Source organism: Prionailurus viverrinus, chromosome B2 (assembly GCF_022837055.1).
Source record: "Prionailurus viverrinus isolate Anna chromosome B2, UM_Priviv_1.0, whole genome shotgun sequence".
Lineage (NCBI taxonomy): Eukaryota > Metazoa > Chordata > Mammalia > Carnivora > Felidae > Prionailurus > Prionailurus viverrinus.
Genome location: NC_062565.1, coordinates 129,166,866 through 129,185,506, shown reverse-complemented (window position 1 = coordinate 129,185,506; position 18,641 = coordinate 129,166,866). Strand labels below are relative to the sequence as shown.

At 40.1% G+C, this 18,641-nt stretch overlaps 1 protein-coding gene across 1 annotated transcript in view; it reads left to right on the top strand.

Moving 5' to 3' along the window:
• The window catches only part of HIVEP2 (HIVEP zinc finger 2), a 204,951-nt gene extending 189,749 nt beyond the window's left edge, over positions 1–15,202 (top strand). The window contains exons 7-10 of the mRNA XM_047858087.1: positions 1,346–1,521; positions 5,514–5,615; positions 6,401–7,296; positions 12,713–15,202. Of these exons, the coding sequence (XP_047714043.1) occupies positions 1,346–1,521; positions 5,514–5,615; positions 6,401–7,296; positions 12,713–13,537 (1,999 nt within the window). The 3' untranslated portion in view covers positions 13,538–15,202. The remainder of the gene's footprint in view (positions 1–1,345; positions 1,522–5,513; positions 5,616–6,400; positions 7,297–12,712) is intronic.
• Positions 15,203–18,641: the final 3,439 nt, after the last annotated feature.

Genomic DNA, 18,641 nt, shown 5'->3' with positions numbered 1-18,641 from the left:
ATTCCCACCTGGATTAGTAGTGACCAAAAAGTAAATAATGTTAACACTGAATAGCATCCATAAAAGAGTTAGTATTTAAATATGTGGGTGGATTTTCTCTGTTAAAAATCCTTCACTGGATTGGATGAATGAAGTTGAATTTTCATTTCTGAAAATACCGAAGTGTGCAATACTCCTAGAATGTAAAAACAAACAAACAGACAAACAAACAAACAAACAAGAAACCCTATAAATCTAGTGCCTTTAAGTAAATCTACAGTGATTTAGGGCATTTTATATGTCAGTCTACATTTTGGAATTATAAAATGAGCCCCTTGAAAAGAATATCTTTCCAAGAATGACATTAGACCCATAATTCTAGCCTCGCTTTGATTTAAAAGATAATGATATTCACTGAATTATTCAGTAGAATGTTACTGTACTCTATGATTGATCCTGTTTCATTGTAGTCTGAACAAAATATGATAGTTGAGCCCTGGGTAGGTTTCTTCCATGGATTATCACAGTGAATACCTAAGATTTTGTTCATCTAATTGATTTGACTAAACTAGCTGACCTCAGACATCCTTTCAAACCTCTCTATTAAATTCTTCTGCAAACAAATGCAAATTTGGTTGAAAAATAGAATCTCTAGTTTTTATTATGTAACATAACAGTACCTACCAGAAGCTACTTGAAATTTGGACTCCACTTTAGTGCAAATTCATGGTCCTTGGGAAAGAGCGGATCAAATCTGTAGACAACAGTTGGTGAGCTCAGCTCAGCCCGTGTAAGCTAGAAATTTGGGAGGCACTCTCATGCCAGGATTGTAAAAATAGAGCAAAAACTTGCAATGAAGAATTCTATTATCGGCTTTACTTATTTTAGCATATTTACAGGCATGTGTGTGTGTGTGTGTCTGTTCTGCTTGCACGTCTTAGACGATGTAATGTTAACGGATGATATATGATGATTTGAATATGTTGGTATAACTTTTTGGATATTTCTTGTGTGGAGGCTGTACTAGAATCCAAAAGTAGTAAGGCACAACTCTGAAACTCTCTGAGGCTTATGGAAGTCCATTGGAATTGAACATCTATATCCCAAGTCCACATGTCTTAATAGGGGGACCCATTCCATTTTGAACACCATGTAGAAAATTACATTTTGCTTACAGTGCCAAATGTGTCATCTGGTTCTTTCAGGAATTTACTGCGTAAACTTCTCAGGTTTCATAGAAGTAGGGTTGAATAATTGTTTGTAAAAGACCCTCATAATAATTTGCCTCTCAAAAGATTTGCTTCTGGTTTGATACATAAACCAGTAAAGTATTTGAAAACACACTGCATTCCCTTTTTCTAAACAGGTATAAGTCAAATGAAGATTATGTATATGTCAGAGGACGTGGACGTGGAAAGTACATTTGTGAAGAATGTGGGATTCGCTGTAAGAAGCCAAGCATGCTCAAAAAGCATATCCGCACTCACACTGATGTCCGGCCATATGTATGCAAGTTATGTAACTTTGCTTTCAAAACGAAAGGTACAATTATCATCTTTTTAGATGAGGACATACTTTTCTTATGGTTTCTTTGGATTCTAAATACCATTTTATAACTGTTATTGACAGTAAGATGGTTTTGTGAGTGAAATGTATTTCCTCCCTTATGTAAGTAATCAAAGGATACACATGAAACAGCAAGGCTTCTTTTATGACTTGAGTAAGAGCTGTAGACTTAGTGCCAGGCAAGTTGTTTCCGAAGGAAGTGGCTAAGAATTGCCCAGATTGTTATTGCTATTACTTCATGTTAGAAATGTTGTGCGATCTAGATAATCTTTGCACCAATATTGAAATACCACAGGGAGACAATCCATGCAGTGGCATTAGAAAAGCAAGGCAGCAGCTGGGAAGAAAACATGTGCCCATGGTCAGTTTCAAGATTATGAATAATGTAGAGACCCACAGACTCCCAGGTGGGCCCCTCCATCCACAGTTGCATTAATTATGCATAGAAATTTGATAGCTTGTGTTCCGTGTATTTATCAGCACAGAGACAATTTCTTACTCTCAGGCCGCAACTGTGAATTTCATAATATCAGGACTTGCCCTTAAAATGATATTCTTTCTTTTAAAAGAAAAATCTGGGTTTTTTTTTACAGGTAGGTTTATATGAAAATATACAAGAAGGTTGTTTTGATTATAGTTTCTTCATTTTATAAAATCAAGGAAACGTTCTTGATCCCAGTGTTCTCAGATTACAGAAGTAACGAATTAGAGGGGGTTTGACTTTTGGAGAAGTACGTCTTACTGCTTGCTGCAGAAGTACTTTAGCTATCATGGATTTTTACCCCCTCATTAAGCTCGTATGATTTCCTATGTTTTAACTTTAAATTTGCATACCAGTTACTCTGCTCCACTCCCCATCAAGAAAAATAATAATCAAATAAAATAATCTTTGGTAGGGAAATAGGTACCAATTTTCTCCTATAGCCCAAATCCTAAATTGTCTCGTTGGTTTCTCAGAAGTATAAATGTGTAGACTCCCAACATACCTGTTTCTTCTTTACTAAAAAGGTATCTGTAATACAGGGATGCTTTCTTTGAAGGCAGATAAAGGAGGGGGGAGTGTTCATTTGCATTTCAAAAGAGATAAACTTAAGGTCCTTTAAATACCATCCTCCTTTGTACAATCTAGCCTTTTATTTAGAACTTCACTGAGAGACTCCCTAGGACAGAAGAAAATATAAACTTTGGTTCTATAACCTGCAAATCCGCCAGTCATTACAACCGCTTTATCTTCACGGGGTACAGGAGTTTGCTGTGTGAGACGCTGGGTGACGGGAATGGCTGTGTGAGACGCTGGGTGACGTAACACCACATTTCTAGGTTTTTAAAAATCAAATTAAATTTGGCTCTACATCATTGCCATGGAGTTTTAGCAGGAAATCATTTATTCTTGGTCATTATTGGAGTTTCGTTGTCACCCTTCAAGAATGTGTAAATGTCTCAGAATCTTAAAATGAGCAAAATATCCTGGGGAACCCCTCGAATTTTCAGTTGAAGTAACTGTTGTTCCACCCCAAGCCCTGTGAACACAGACCCTCAGTGCTCTCAGAGAACCAGCACCTATGGAAGTCATGCCTGCCCACTCCTTCAAGGGCCCTGCCTAGCCAGTCCCTTCCCCCTCCTTGCTAGAATCCCTTCAGAAGCTCAAGACTTAGGTCAACCAAAGCCAGAGTGGAGTTGTTTCAGAGCCAGATTTCTAACCGTTGCAGGATGCTTTTTACCTCAATATCCAGGGTTCTTTGTCTCGCCTGTTTGAAGAATGAAGAGGTAGACACAGAATAAAATGAGCAGCAGGCAAAAGTTTATATAGGTGATCAGAAAGTAATAGCATGAAAGCTCTCTTTGCAGAGAGGGGGCATTCAAAAGTGAATGCGCACGACAATAGGCAAGGGTCCTAGTTTAAAAGGTTCTGTTCAGGCCCTCCTTCCCTTCCCCCTTTTTCCTTCTCAGGTTTTACGGTTGTTGGGGTTGTTGGCTGGATAACTCTAAGTGCTGGGTTGTCCATTCCTGATTGGCTCCTTTCCATTGTATGACGGGTGGTCTCTGGCCATACCATTCCTTGTGGGTCATCGTTTTATGGTCTACTTAAAACTTTTGTCAAATCCCTGAGGGCAACCTGAAGGAGAGTAGGTGGTGTCTGTTACATTCTTAAGAGGGACCTTACACCTGAGGGGCTTTGCTATGGTCAGACCCTCCCAACATTGTTCCAAAATATGTGTTTTTCCCCACCCTAGGACCTCAGGTCCTAATCTTTCCCTCTCTGCCTATTTTATCCTATCTTTTCCCATCATATAACTCCAAACCTACCCTGAAGATGAGAGCCCAAAGCCTGACTGCCTATTGAAATGGAGAAAAGAGAGAAAAATAGAGGAGAAACACATATCAAGATCTAAATAAATTATCTTGACAACCTAACACCCAGCCACATACACAGATTACATGTACCCTTGCAGAAACAGATGATTTCCATTAATTTATATATTCATTATATATATAAATTATATATATTCAGATATATTCATTAATTTATAGATTTAAGAATTCTTGATGATCTGTCTATAAAAATGTTGGCGATCAGTGTGCCTGGGTGGCTCAGTCGGTTAAGCGTCCGATTTTGGCTCAGGTCATGATCTCGCCATTCATGGGTTTGAGCCCTGTGTTGGGCTCTGTGGTGACAGCTCGGAGCCTGGAGCCTGCTTCAGAATCTGTCTCCCTCTCTCTCTGCCCCTCCCCCATTCGCGCTCTGTCTCTGTCTCTCAAAAATAAATAAATAAATATATAAATATGTTTGAGATCTTTAAAATATTTTTAGACAATTAATAGCAGTAGGGGCCTGGAAATATTTTTATGTTTGGAGTTACCAAAATAGCATGTAAAATTCAGAGGTATATAAGCAATAAGTAAAATACTAAGTAAATAAAGTAATATAAGTAAAATAATAAACAACAGTGTCCTGGCTAGAATTGTGGCTCATATATCACATTACTGATAGGCTAAACAACTCTACAAGGGAACAAACTATTTTCACAGGCTAAGAGTTTCCACTTAGATTCAGTAAGCCTATTCTTAAAAATAAAGCATTTACTGGTACATTGTTACAGCATCATGAAAGGGCACAGATAATAATATGGCACTTACAATTGAACTGGTTCCTGCGTGTCTTTGGATAAGTTATATACATGACATGGACTGAGATAGGTAGATAGATAGATAGATATAAAGATAAAGATAGAGATACACATATAATTTCATAGAACCTAGGTCAAAGGTTGACAGAAAACCTTTCTTTTTCCTTAAAACAATGGGAGTTTCAAGATAAATAGGGAATATTGTAGAATTTTAGAAACTGCTGTCGTGAAGTTTGCTAATGTATACCAGACAGATAGATGCTAAACAATGAGTATAATGTTCCCTATAAGTAGTTAGCTAAGTTATTTGTATGGATCTTTGAATATGTCTACAAGGTTGGCTTTCAGATAAGGTTGCATAATTTTTTCTTCTGACCAGTGAGAAGCCTGGAGGCTGATCCAAATCTGATCACTGCCAAAAGTCTGGGGTCCAGGATGTGTTGATAAGAATGTTTGATCTGAACTTTCTCTAAGATGTGTGACCCGGCTTATGTCACCGTGTTTGTATGGAAGCCTAGGAGGCTGGCCCATTTGAGCCTAAGATATTAGATCTCTTCTCAGTCAGGAAAGTCTGGGATTCCCAGTCTTGGCTGGGAGCCTACTCTTGAAAAGGTATGACCCTATGCTACAAGTCCTCTGGAATGAGGGAGACTTGAGATTAGGCCAAAGTTCTGAGTGGTTGTTATGTTCAGGAACCAGATAGTTCCTCCTAAGTTCAGGACAAAGGGTGGTGGGTAGACACAAATCTATGCTATTTCAAATTAGTTCATTTCTAATTTGGGAACAATCATCACCTTCTTGTCATCAAGTAATTCCTCCTTTTTTGCCTGTGTTTTCTAGGAAACCTAACGAAGCATATGAAATCTAAAGCGCACATGAAGAAATGCTTGGAGTTGGGAGTTTCAATGACATCAGTGGATGATACAGAAACCGAAGAAGCAGGTACTTCAAAATTTAGTTGACTGACCTCTTCACTCTGCACACTGGAGCTTTGTGCCTGGGGTGGCAAAACAAGTTTTGATATTTAAGAAAAAATGATCCCATTGCATTTTATTAAATATGAAATAGAGAAAGGAATCTGACATGCTGAATTGCTTACAACATACCGAGAAGAAATAAATCCATTTCAGTTCTGACCGAAAGGGATAAAAAGGCCTCACTATAAAAACACTTCTGTCTAGAACTGTAAAGCAAATCTAATTATACTTGCATTGTGACAGGGATTTAGATTTTATGAAACTTTGGGGAAACTTGAAAAGCAATTTAATGTATTATTATTCCTATCAAGAGGAAAAGAAATCCATCATTACTCTGAATAGAAAACCTGAGGTCAGTCAGGATTCCTGAGATATATCACTTTTATGTAAGTTTATATCCACAGAGACAGGTCTTCACTTTCTTTTTCTTCCAGCCTCATCAGTAGCAGCATTATCCATCCCCATTTGTTGAGGGTTTTCTGTGGGCTGTGTGACATCTGAGATATAAGGTGTCACTCTAGAGTTCTTTTGTTGGGTGGGGATGAGTCGGATTAGTTATTAAAAGACAAGAACCCATGTAAGGTCTCCCACCCAGATGAGTCCCCAGTGAGTATTAAAGGAGTTCAGAGACAGAACCATCTCTTGGGGCTGCAGGGTTGGAGGAAAGCTTTTGGAAAGAGATGGGGTCCAAATTAACCCCTAATCTTGACATTTGAACCTTGATCTCCACTATCTGTTCAATTGTTTCAGAAACTATGGAAGATTTGCACAAAGCAGCTGAGAAGCATAGCATGTCCAGCATTTCAACTGATCATCAGTTCTCAGATGCTGAAGAATCGGATGGTGAGGATGGAGATGATAATGACGATGATGATGAAGATGATGATGACTTCGATGATCAGGGAGATTTGACACCAAAAACAAGATCAAGAAGCACCAGTCCTCAGCCTCCTAGATTCTCATCCTTGCCTGTGAATGTTGGCGCCGTGCCACATGGAGTTCCTTCAGAGAGTTCCCTGGGGCATTCTTCATTGATCAGCTATTTGGTCACTTTGCCAAGTATTCAGGTTACTCAGCTGATGACGCCAAGTGACTCATGTGAAGATACTCAGATGACAGAATACCAGAGGTTATTCCAGAGCAAAAGTACAGACTCAGAACCGGACAAAGACAGGTTAGACATACCTAGTTGTGTGGATGAAGAGTACATGTTGTCTTCAGAGCCCAGCTCCTCTCCGAGGGACTTCTCACCCTCAAGCCACCATTCCTCACCAGGATATGACTCTTCACCCCGTCGAGAGAATTCACCAAAGAGGTATCTGATACCCAAAGGAGATGTATCACCCAGAAGACATTTATCACCTAGGAGAGATCTGTCACCCATGAGACACCTTTCACCAAGAAAGGAAGCTGCGTTGAGAAGAGAGATGTCACAGAGAGATGTTTCACCAAGAAGGCATCTGTCCCCAAGGAGGCCGGTGTCACCTGGGAAAGATATCACGACAAGAAGAGACCTCTCTCCCAGAAGAGAACGAAGATACATGACCACCATAAGAGCGCCATCTCCCAGAAGGGCTTTATACCATAACCCACCATTGTCCATGGGGCAGTATTTGCAAGCAGAACCAATTGTATTGGGGCCTCCTGTAAGTATGATTAGCTTTCTCTTTCTCACGTCTAAAGCCAAAGCATATTGGAGCCTCTTGATAATACACTAGTGTGAAATTTGCTATAACATGGGTGTCTCTCATGGGGAGTGGTGAACTTGGTTACTGAAAACAACAGGAAGACATTTTCTCACATGCTGTTGTCGCTAACATGGCTGTGACATTACCCCAAGTGTAGTAATGCATCAGAGCAGTAGTGTGTTTCCAACAGGGAATAGGTGAGGCTTTTCTAAATGCTTCCTAAGCTTAACTGATTACGGGCATGAGTTGAAACCGTTACACGAGTAGGAAAGGTGAAGTCTTTGGAATGACATGGCTACATAGACACATACTCTCAAGGCCATTTGGGTGTTAGTTATAGAACTTTGCCGAGCAAGGGTCAGCCATTAGCGTTGGCTTTCGATACGTTTTTTTTTTTTTTTTTCTTAAATAAACTCATCACCTTGCCCACAGTGAGTGGACATGTGAAGCTGGTGAGTGACTGGGAGAGGAGAAAGTGACCTCCTTGGTGTATTGTAAGTCAAAGGCATGAACCTATCTGCTTTTCTTGCCATTACTACTACCTTCTGCTACCAAATGCACTTGCTCAGTGAGATGGTGAACCCAAAGTTAAGAGAGCCCAGGGAGAAAGTTTCAGAGAGTTCTATGGTATGCGCTCATTATAAGTTTAAATAACAATAGTAACAATCATGGGTTAAATTTAGGTAGTAGGTCTAATGCAAATCCATAAAAAAGCATCTGTCCTGCCCCATTCCGTGCCGTGGCAGACCTTGATGTTTCTCAGTTTGTATGGGATTTTTTTTTTAATGAATGAAGCAGACACTCAGCATAGACAGATGAATGATACCTTTTGAATTTCTAAGCTTTAAATGTATTTTTGTTTTCTGGTCTCTACTTTTTGCTGTTCTCTCTTTGCTCAAGGGTTTCTATTGTGCTGCTCAGCACTGTCCTGCCAGCCAAAGGCACTATCCCCTTCCAGCTCTGTCTTCTCACTGCCCTGGCGGCCAGGTTCTTCCCTCTCGTTGCCTTTTTGCCACCTTGAGTCATGAGCTTAGGTTATCATTTTTAAACATCAGGAAAGGTCCCTGCTGCAATGCACTCCCCTTCCTCCAACACCCTCTTTTCACAACTGGATACCAACTTAATCTCTATGGTGCAAGTACTGCAGAAACACACATGCGATCAAGACGTAATTTATTTACCAAGATAATGAATTAGCAAGCTAAGAAAAAAAGGTGCATTTCCACAGGTTTTTGTGTCTTGGTGGGGTGTTAAGTAGAAAAGAGGGAGCTTCTAAAGTCAATGCCACTGTGGCATAAAGAGTCATAGATTCACAAATCTGACACATGCCAGGATATCACATGGGGTATAAAATGCTTTCTCTGGTATAGAGCAGCGATGTTGGCAGAGCATGTACGATGAGACTCTCCTGTACTGGCCTTGGCCAGGTGGACAGAGACTAGGGTATTTGTGAAAATTTGGGGCATGCTTAGTCAACTGTAGTGCCAAAAATATAAGCCTTTAGTGTCAACACACCATGGTTATTAAAAACTAATAGCAACTAACTCAGTCAACCCGGGCAAAGGAATTGAAGGGAGTGGACTAAGAAAGTTCATCTAAATTTTGGACATATGACCAGAAAGTTAGGAGGAGACTGGTTTTATTAGTCATTGAGTTTGCAACCAATTGTTTTTTTATACTGATTCATCTGGATATTCAGTACAAATATTCAACTTTACCATTTATGAAGGCCTCTTTTACTCAGCTCAATTATCTTTAGAGCATTTATGGCCTGTTGCTTTGTTCACATGATACGAGGGACTAGATCAGGGAACGCTCTCTGAAGAAGGGGCAGTTGGTCCAAAGCACTTCCCATTTAATGTTTTATCACACCATTTTTGAAGGGCAGAGGAAGATGTTTATCTTTTAGTGCTGTGTGAACAAGATTTTTGTTGCCAGGGCAAAACAGAATTGATGATAGTATGAGAAGTGGCAATCTTCTGGTTGCTCTATTGAATGAGAGCTGCACCTTGTCTGAATAATGTTGAAAATACTAAATTAGAGTAGCCCTAAAAACAAACGGTTTTCATGGAAATTCTCTTAGAAATACCTTGTCTTGTTGCTTAACATTGGCCAAGAACTAATAGGTCAGTGACTGAGGCATGAAAGGATCTTCTAGTCCAGCAGGGCACACTCATCCTGTGGTTCAGTTTGGAGTGGGAGTACCTAGCGGGCAGGTTTGTAGGCGATGAAACTCCCTCATTGGAATCCTACTTCCCTGCTGTTTCTGCCCTTATGTTCTCAGTTTAATTTTAATATAGATAGATGATAGATGATAGATAGATAGATAGATAGATAGATAGATAGATAGATGGATAGATGATAGAAAAGGAAGAAATGGAGGAAGGAAAGGAGGAAGGAAGAGGAAAAGAAAAGAAATGAAACAAAAAGGAAAGGAAAAAAGAAAAGAAAAGGAAGGGAGAGAGGGAGGAAGGAAAGAAAAAAGAAAGAAGTGGGAAAGAAAGGGAGGAAGAAAAGAGAAGAGAAGAAAAGAAAAGAAAAGAAAAGAAAAGAAAAGAAAAGAAAAGCAGTGAAAAAGGAGGGAAGGTAAGAGTCTTTCTCATCAGCAAATATTTTTGAAGGTCGAATATGTGTGGCTCAAGGACGATGATGAAAAATTTTTATGGTTTCTGGCCTCATCTTTTTTAAACAAAAAATTTCCTATTCCATTTTTAAAGTTTAAGTAGATAAATTAGCAACGAAGAGAAAGGAAGATGTGTCCTAGTTTCCAGTATGTAGTATAGAAGAACACTGTGCCTGGTCACAGAGTCGACATTCAGTCCTGTCCCTTGCTATCTGCGTGATCTTGATCGAGTCACTTAACCTCTCGGCCACAGTTTCTTGATCTGCTTGTGGCAGCAGGGAGGCGGGCCAAGCAGATTTCCGTCCTTGAAAGAATTTGCCATTCAGCTGTGCGGAATGCTGTGAACTGACAGCCTCCTGCTGTTCCTGCCATCAGGACAGGCCTCAGTTTTCAAACTGAGGCTATACTCTCCCCTGCAGCCCCCAGCCAGTGACAGCCTGGATCAGTCCCAGCTGAGCACCTGCTTCGTCTCCTCTCTACCTTCACACGTGCATCAGCTCCCCTGCCTCCTCCTCCCCGCACTGAACTACTTGCACTCCTACCTCCTTCTTTGCGTTTGCTTCCAGAGCACCTCCTGACACTCTTGAAAAGATGAGGGGTAAGAGAGCTGGGACAGGGAATACATATACGTACGCATAATACAACCCACACGGGTTCGTTATTCCCATTTCCAAATCAAGGTGTTTCTCACCAAGATTGAAGTAAGATGAGAGTTTGTTCACCGTAGCACGATGATAAGGTTCAGATTACAAAATAGGGCTGCAAATAAGGTGGAGAAGTCTTACTGAGAGCTTCTTTGGAGGGTGAAACAGGGGCGAAGGCAGGGACAGAAGCTGTGTGGCGAGGCCTGGTAACGTTTAGAGCAGTGCAAGTAGTGACGTGGTAAAAATTCTACTTCCAGGCGGACTTCTGTGGTTGTAATCATTAACTGCTGGTCAGTAAAGATCTGAGTCTTTGGGACTTGAGGTTCATTTGATTATCTTCCAAGATTATTATTCTAAGTATCCCAGTTCTTCCACCGTAATTGGTGTTTGTTGTAGGAAATACGCCATTTTCTAGATTAGAGCAAAGGTGAGAGGGATTTATTGTTGTTGTTGTTGCTGTTGTAGCAGCATTTAAATAAGTCTCATACTGTAAAATTCTCACCTTCTCACACCTAACTTGTGGGGTTCTTGTGATTATAGGATGGATGATTTCATTTCTTCCTCTACACTTCCAGGACAATTCATTTGTTTCTAGCTTGAATAAGGCATAGCCCCAAACAGGGTAAGGGCCTAGCATGGCACAGAGTGACAGAGATAATGCATAATTTATAGTTCCCAGGCTGGTCTCACAGTCTAAATAGAACTGGATGAATCATTAATGGTATAGAGCATACCTTGAGCTTGAGAAACATCCTTGAAATGAATTAGGACTTTTTTTTTTTCTCTCTCTCTCCTGGATTTCTACCATGCTTGACAGGTTTATATTTATCTGATTTTAAGTTCCCCCCAAAATAAAATAAACTGAGTACCTTTTAAAGATGCCAGTCCATTGAAAGGGTAAATCTCAGAAATTGAAACCTGATAAGCTCTTGCAAGCCTGATAATCTCGTAGTCAAACGGTGTTTCACTACAGAAGCAATTACAGAAAATAAGTTCTCTTTCAGGACTGGGACCGTGAAATCTGGAATTCTGGCCCCCAGTTGTCAGTGTCCTAATTCATTAATTGCCAAGAAGATATTTAAATGAAAATAATAACATAAAAAGAAGATATTAACGCCTAATAATCTTTGGTTCCCAACGGTGTAGTCGAATATGAGTTGTAAATGCTTGACACATTTAATATTAACTACTTTGATGGATAGTTACCTTACAGAAACTGGCCCTGATTTATCACTTGATAGAGGAGCTGGTCTTCCTTCCAGCTAGGGTGCCTCTTGAGAAGGAATTTATTCCTTTAAACCAATGTCTTGCACATTGTAGGAACCAGTTTGTCTATCACCACTATCTTATCATCTGCTCTGTGGAAATTAAAAAAAAAAAAAAAGGCAGTTTTCAGCCTTGTCATTCCAGTTATACTCATCAACACTTAAAAAAATATTAAAAATCTTCCCAGTATATAAACAGATGGCAATCTTTTTACTTCCTTTTGAATTTAAAAACCTACTATTAGTGTTTTTTGCTCAGCAAACTTTTTCTGGTAATTATCCATTATTTTCTTTTTATAAAAAGCAAAACAAACAAACAAACAAACCAGAACTGAAATGTGTCTCTGTACCTAGTGGAAAACACACTGCATGTTTTATCATATTTAGAATCAAAAGTAAATTGGGGTGCCTGGGTGGCTCAATTGGTGAAGCATCTCACTCTTGATTTCTGCTCAGGTCATGTTCGAGTCCCGCATCAGGCTCTGCACGGACGGTGCGGAGCCTGCTTGGGATTCTCTCCCTCTGTCTCTGTTCCTTCCCTGCTTGTTCTCTCTCTCTCTCTCTCTCTCTCTCTCTCTCTCTCTCTCCAAGAACATAAATAAACTTAAAAAAAAAAAAAGTAACTTTTCACAGACCAACAACTTCATTCCAGGATTCTAAAAGACAACTGAGTGGTCTCTTGTATCATAAAAAGTGAAAAATCAATAAAGGGATGAGGGAGTTTTAAAATGTTCTGAATGAGTGAGTGAGTGAGTGAGTGATAACTGTGTGAATGAGATAACTTGATGTAAGCATGAAGAGTATTGGGTCCTAAACGTCGTACTCTCTGCTTCCTCGCACAGAATTTAAGAAGAGGGTTACCTCAGGTTCCTTACTTCAGTCTCTATGGAGACCAAGAAGGTGCTTATGAACATCCAGGCTCCAGCCTTTTCCCTGAGGGTCCTAATGACTATGTCTTCAGTCATCTTCCGCTCCACTCTCAGCAACAAGTGAGAGCTCCTATCCCCATGGTGCCAGTTGGTGGGATCCAAATGGTTCACTCCATGCCGCCGGCCCTTTCCGGTTTACATCCTCCACCCACATTGCCTCTGCCAATGGAGGGCTCTGAGGAGAAGAAAGGAGCTTCCGGGGAATCCTTCCCTAAGGATCCCTATGTCCTTTGTAAGCAGTACGAGAAAAGATCGCCTCACGTTTTGCAGTCATCTGGTCCACCTAGCACACCCTCTTCTCCTCGGCTATTGATGAAACAGAGCACTTCGGAAGACAGCCTAAATGCAACAGAGAGGGAACAGGAGGAAAATATACAGACTTGTACAAAAGCCATTGCCTCTCTCCGGATTGCCACAGAAGAGGCCGCTCTGCTTGGGGCAGATCAGCCAGCACGGGTGCAGGAACCCCACCAGAAACCCTTGGAAAGTGCACATGTTAGCATTAGACACTTTAGTGGACCTGAGCCAGGTCAGCCCTGTACCTCAGCCACCCACCCTGACTTGCATGATGGTGAAAAGGACAACTTTGGTACATCACAGACTGCATTAGCTCACTCCACGTTTTACAGCAAGAGTCGTGTGGATGACAAACAGCCGGGCTTTCCCAGCAGCAAAGAGCTACCTTCAAGCACAGAGGGAGGCAATGAGCCTTCATCAGAGAAGAGTCAACTACATTGATCTAAGATGCATGGAGACTTTCATTTCCACATTTTCCCATTTTGTTTTTGGTTTTGTTTTTCTAGAAATAGAGGTAATCAAGTTTATAGCATGCCTGTCTTAAGTTACAGTAGTTTGCTATTATATATACTTTTGTTATATCGAAAGAATTAGGTAAATTAACAAGTCACCATGAGCCTGACCAAAACAAAATTTGAAATTAACCTATTGGGTCTGGTACTTTTAAAACTGTACAGATGTTTGTGCCTTTTCTTTACTTTGCTTATATTCTTATAAGCATTTTTTAGCAGTAATTTGTACATATTTTAGAATTTGTGTATCTGCTTTGTAATAAATGTAATTTCTTTCCTTTTTTGGACACTTGGATCTAAATGATGTAAAGCAAAACAGCATCAATATATATGTGAGGTTGCACTAAAACATATTTTTATATGATTAAAACTGAACAGCTTTTATGTACAGCTCTGATTCTGTAATACTAATATTTATTTACTTTGTTTCATAAATTGTACATTTTTTTCTTAATGTTGTGGATTGCTTTTCTATGTGAAGCATGGGATTTACTGTTGCGTAACTAGAACAAAAATGTATATTGTAAACAAGATATTTAAACTAGAGTATCTTATTCTGCACTTATGCATTAGTTAAAAAAAGAAGATAAAGGATGTATCAGTCAGTTCTTAACTCTTGTACATTTTTTTTGTCTCTTGTTTGCCGGATTGACTATGACTTAAGCGCTGATTGTGATTTTAAACTTATAGTACCGTAAAGCATTAAAGTAAACAATGTGCTATTGTGAGTTTTTTCAAAGCTTTATAAATCAGTTATAAATAATATTAAAAGTATTTGGTCTTATGTGAACATGTTGATCTATATACTCATCTAAAAATATGGGAAAACATTCCGCCCCATGTAAATATGTACAAGTGCATCACTGGTACAATTTTATGTAACTCAGTTGGACACTAGGTTGCCACAGACCTATGCTAGGGTGTCTTTAAAAATTAAAGTGACAAAGCACATGGGACTGTGTAGAGCTTGGTTATCGGCCGGCCCGGTGGCTTGGCAGGCAGTGCTGTGCGCTGCCCGTGGAAAAGACCTGGGCTTACAGATCTCCTTGGTTCTTGCTGCACAAGGTGGTGACCAGAACTAAGGCTGCTCTGGAGGGGATGTGTTTGGACTTGAGGGTTAGGAGTGGACCCGGGGAAGGGGCATGGAGACCTCTCGGCAGCCTTTCCTTTCAGCCGGTCCACGTGGTAACAGGGTTGGCATCAGCTTTAGGGGAAGCCACTTCACCCTCTTGAAGAGGGGAAGAGGGTCAGGCTCCTGGCTATCTCAGGGGGAACGGGGACAAGAACCTTTCCAGGGAAAAGAATTTGTGGGAGGATGATGTCTTTTGTACACAACATTCAGTATGGGCTTTGGTTAGCGTGGAGGTGGGCAGAGCCTTTGTTTGTAGGTCCGGAAGAATGGAAGAAAGGGAGGGGGTACAACAACACGTGTGCATACACGCACATGTGTGTGCATGCACACATACACACACACAATCTGGGTTATCTTTGTGCTATATAGTGGATTATAATTCTGTGAAACCAAGTTTGTATATTGAATTACATTAAGGAGTGTTCTTTAAAAAGAGAAATAAATATACAATTACATGCTTGAGGTGTCTAGTTTTTAATGTGTTGTTTTACATTTTAATTTCTCAATTTTGTTGCTAAAGAAATTTTGATGCCACCAACATACCATCTGTGCTTTTAATTGCTAGGCTTTGCCCATTCTGAGGTATGCTGAGCATGACTGCTTTTCACAAGTGAGAAGACAGTCATTGGCTTCCATATGTCATTCGATTAGGACAGATAGTGGTCACCACGGTGTGAGCTCTAGAAACGCAGTCACCGGATTCTAAGTGTGGGCATGGACAGAATACATTGCATCTGCAAATAGTCATGAATAAATCAGATGATAATTTCCTCTTCTGCCTCCCTCTCAGTATGCATACATATCTGAAATTCCACTGGGGAATTCTCCTTATTTTTGCTGAGATGACTGAAGGCAAAAACCAACTGAAATAAATATACCATAAGATGTCCACAAATCACAGTTCTTTACTACAAAAGAATAGAACCTTTTAATAACGAAAGTGGAAGCTCATTAACAGTCAAAATCTATCAGTAGTTCCAGTATAAAAATCTCAAATTAGAGGATTTGCAATTTAACCTGTGTTGTTTTATGAGCCAGAGCGTCTTTTAAAATTACGTTTTATAAAAGTGAATTAAAGGTCAACACAAGCAGCCGGCCTAAAATCAGTCTCTCACTGAGGAAAAAAAAAAACAAACCTGAAATATTGAATTACGTAGGGTGATTTGTGTGCCTTACTGCTCACTGGGGCATGTGTGTGTGTGTGTGTGTGTGTGTGTGTGTGTTTGTGTGAACCCAGGCCAAATGAAATCACTCTTTGTTTCCTCCTTTATCTAATTTATGTCTTGTATTCACTCATTCATAAAATGGTTTTTGAGTGCCTACTATGAACTGGCTACTATGATGGGCTCGGAGGAGGATGAAAGTATTCCTGCCATCAAGGAACTCCAGTAAAAGGCAGGACGTGCACATGAGTATGTGTAATATGGTGTTATAGCTAAAAAAAAAAAAAGATGGCATATTTGGTGTGCTTTGTTGTCACAAAGGGGACAGCACCTACCCTGCCAATAATGGAAGGAAGGGCAGGACAGGCTTCATCACAGAGGTGGCCTTGGAACAGATCCTTGAAATAACAGATTGACTTATTCAACAGATAAATTCTCATCACCTGCATTAAGACACTGTTCTCCGTGCAAGTTGTACAGTACTGCACAAAACAAATTAAGTTCTTGTCTTCATGGAGTTTATATTCTAGTAGAGGTGCATTTAAATAAAAGCTGGGGAGGGACATGTTAGATGATCAAGGATGTGTAACGCAGAGAGTAGGTAAAAAGCAAGATGGAGCTAGCTCCCTGAGTACATGATCGGGTAGCATGTGCTTAAGCCAGAAAGACACATTGAGGTCCAATTTCTTAATCCAGCCTGAGGACATTAGATCTGGCTTTATAAGCTATGGGGAGCTGAGCCAAGGAAGGATTGAAGCAAGAAAGTGGCATTGCCATTGCTAGTGCTGTTCTTATTTAGAAAAAAAAAAATCACCAGTGAAGCCATGAAGATGGTGGATTTGAGGCAGGAAGAGTGGAGGCAGGGGACCAGTTAGGAGATTTATGAAGTTGTGTCATTTCCTTGGAAACAACGGCAGCAACGATCCAAGAAGACGATGGGGTCATGGAGAAAGAAGGGACAGTTTTGCTCAATGAATGATGGTAACTAGTGACTCATTTGGTGTCTGGGATGAGAGAGATGGAACAGGTGAAGACGACCAGAGTTCTTCATTGGGCAGTGGAAAGAGGGTGGTGTCCTTAGCCGCCAGAGAGGATTTGTACCCGACGCGGGTAATGAAATGAGCTCCCTAAGCAGTTTAGAATGAGTTCAGTCTCAAGAAAGACCTAAGCTGGAGACTAGTTTGTCACTTCTTGTCACTTATTCATAGCTGAGAGTGCCGAATCGAGGAAATCACTCAGGGCATACAGAGGGAATGAAGAGGGTATCTGAGGACCTCCAAAGGGAGGACAGGCAACCTGGAGTGAACCACGAAGATGCATCTCAGATGGCAGCACATCTCAAGTGCTGAGCTCTACCTAAACCTGATTTTTGAAAATCGGATTTCCATAAATTCTCCAAGACAATCTCTAGAAAGCAAAACCTGAAGAGTGCCGCTTTTGAGGCCAACTCTAGTTGTGGCATTATAACGTGATGGTATTTCCTTAGCAGCATCATGGCAGCTTTATTACTAAATCATCAATTAGAGGTCATTAAACTAACCTGTCATTTACAAATGCCTCTCCAAAGCCCGTGCTTAAAGAAGTGAGGTGAAGTTTCCAAGGAGAAATAGGTTGTTTGCTGAGGAACCAAGGCTAACACCAAGATCCCCAGCAGCCTGTCCAGACTTCCTTAATGAAGTTTCTGATTACTTACATTGCTCTCACTTAGATCAATATTACGATCACACCCGTTGACTGTGAAGATGCTATAGTTGGATGACCTCGGAGTAATATAAGCAGCACCAAATCCATTTCTGCCCTGGATAACCAAGGTTATTATTAGTTTGGAATATGTTACTAAATATGGTTGTATCTACTTTGCCACAGTATAATCCCCTCCCCCCCACCACCACCTCAGGGACCATTGGTATCATTTAAAGCATGAAAATATTCCCATTGGTTCCTGAGTATAGAGAAATCTATGCTCACCCCTACTCTATATTCATTAATAAACCTGGTTTGGCCATGTGACAGGGAAAATGACAGAAAAATTTTCATTTGGCATTAAAAAGTGCCAAGGATTAACAAGCAGAAGGTACAGCTCTCAATTTTCTAGAACTCTTTATGGATCATTTTATGAGTACATATCTATTGCTTAGCAGTAATTAGAACCACATTCAGAAATACATGCTGGTCATTAAGATGAATCAAACCATCAGATTCTCTCTTCATTCACCAAATACCTAAAATGTATTTCAAATTCAGGTATAAGTCCCTGGCATGTTTTATATTTCAAGTAGATTCCAAACTTTGTTATCTTGTTGAAATATAAGTTTCTGATCTGATGCAAATAAAATTTCAGGAAAAAAAAAGTAGCATGATTAATGATACCTTTTATTAACTCTTCAAAAATTACGTTAATGGGGGTGCCTGGGTGGTTTGGTCAGTTAAGTGCCTGACTCTTGATTTCAACTCAGGTCATGATCTCATAGTTGTGGGACCAAAAGCCCCACATTGGGCTCTGTGCTGGGCGTGGAGCCTGTTTGGGATTCTCATTCTCTCTCTCTCTCTCTCTCTCTCTCTCCCTCTGTTCCTCCCTTCCTCACTCTCTCAAAAAAATCAGGGAATGGGTAAAATATTCTAAAATAAAAACTTCTCTATTAAGAAATGCTTAAGCAGTTATATAATAATATCAGTGATTGATTCATGTCTCCAAAGCACAATGAAAAGCTCAAAGTGTTTTGTGGGTAATTAAGAGA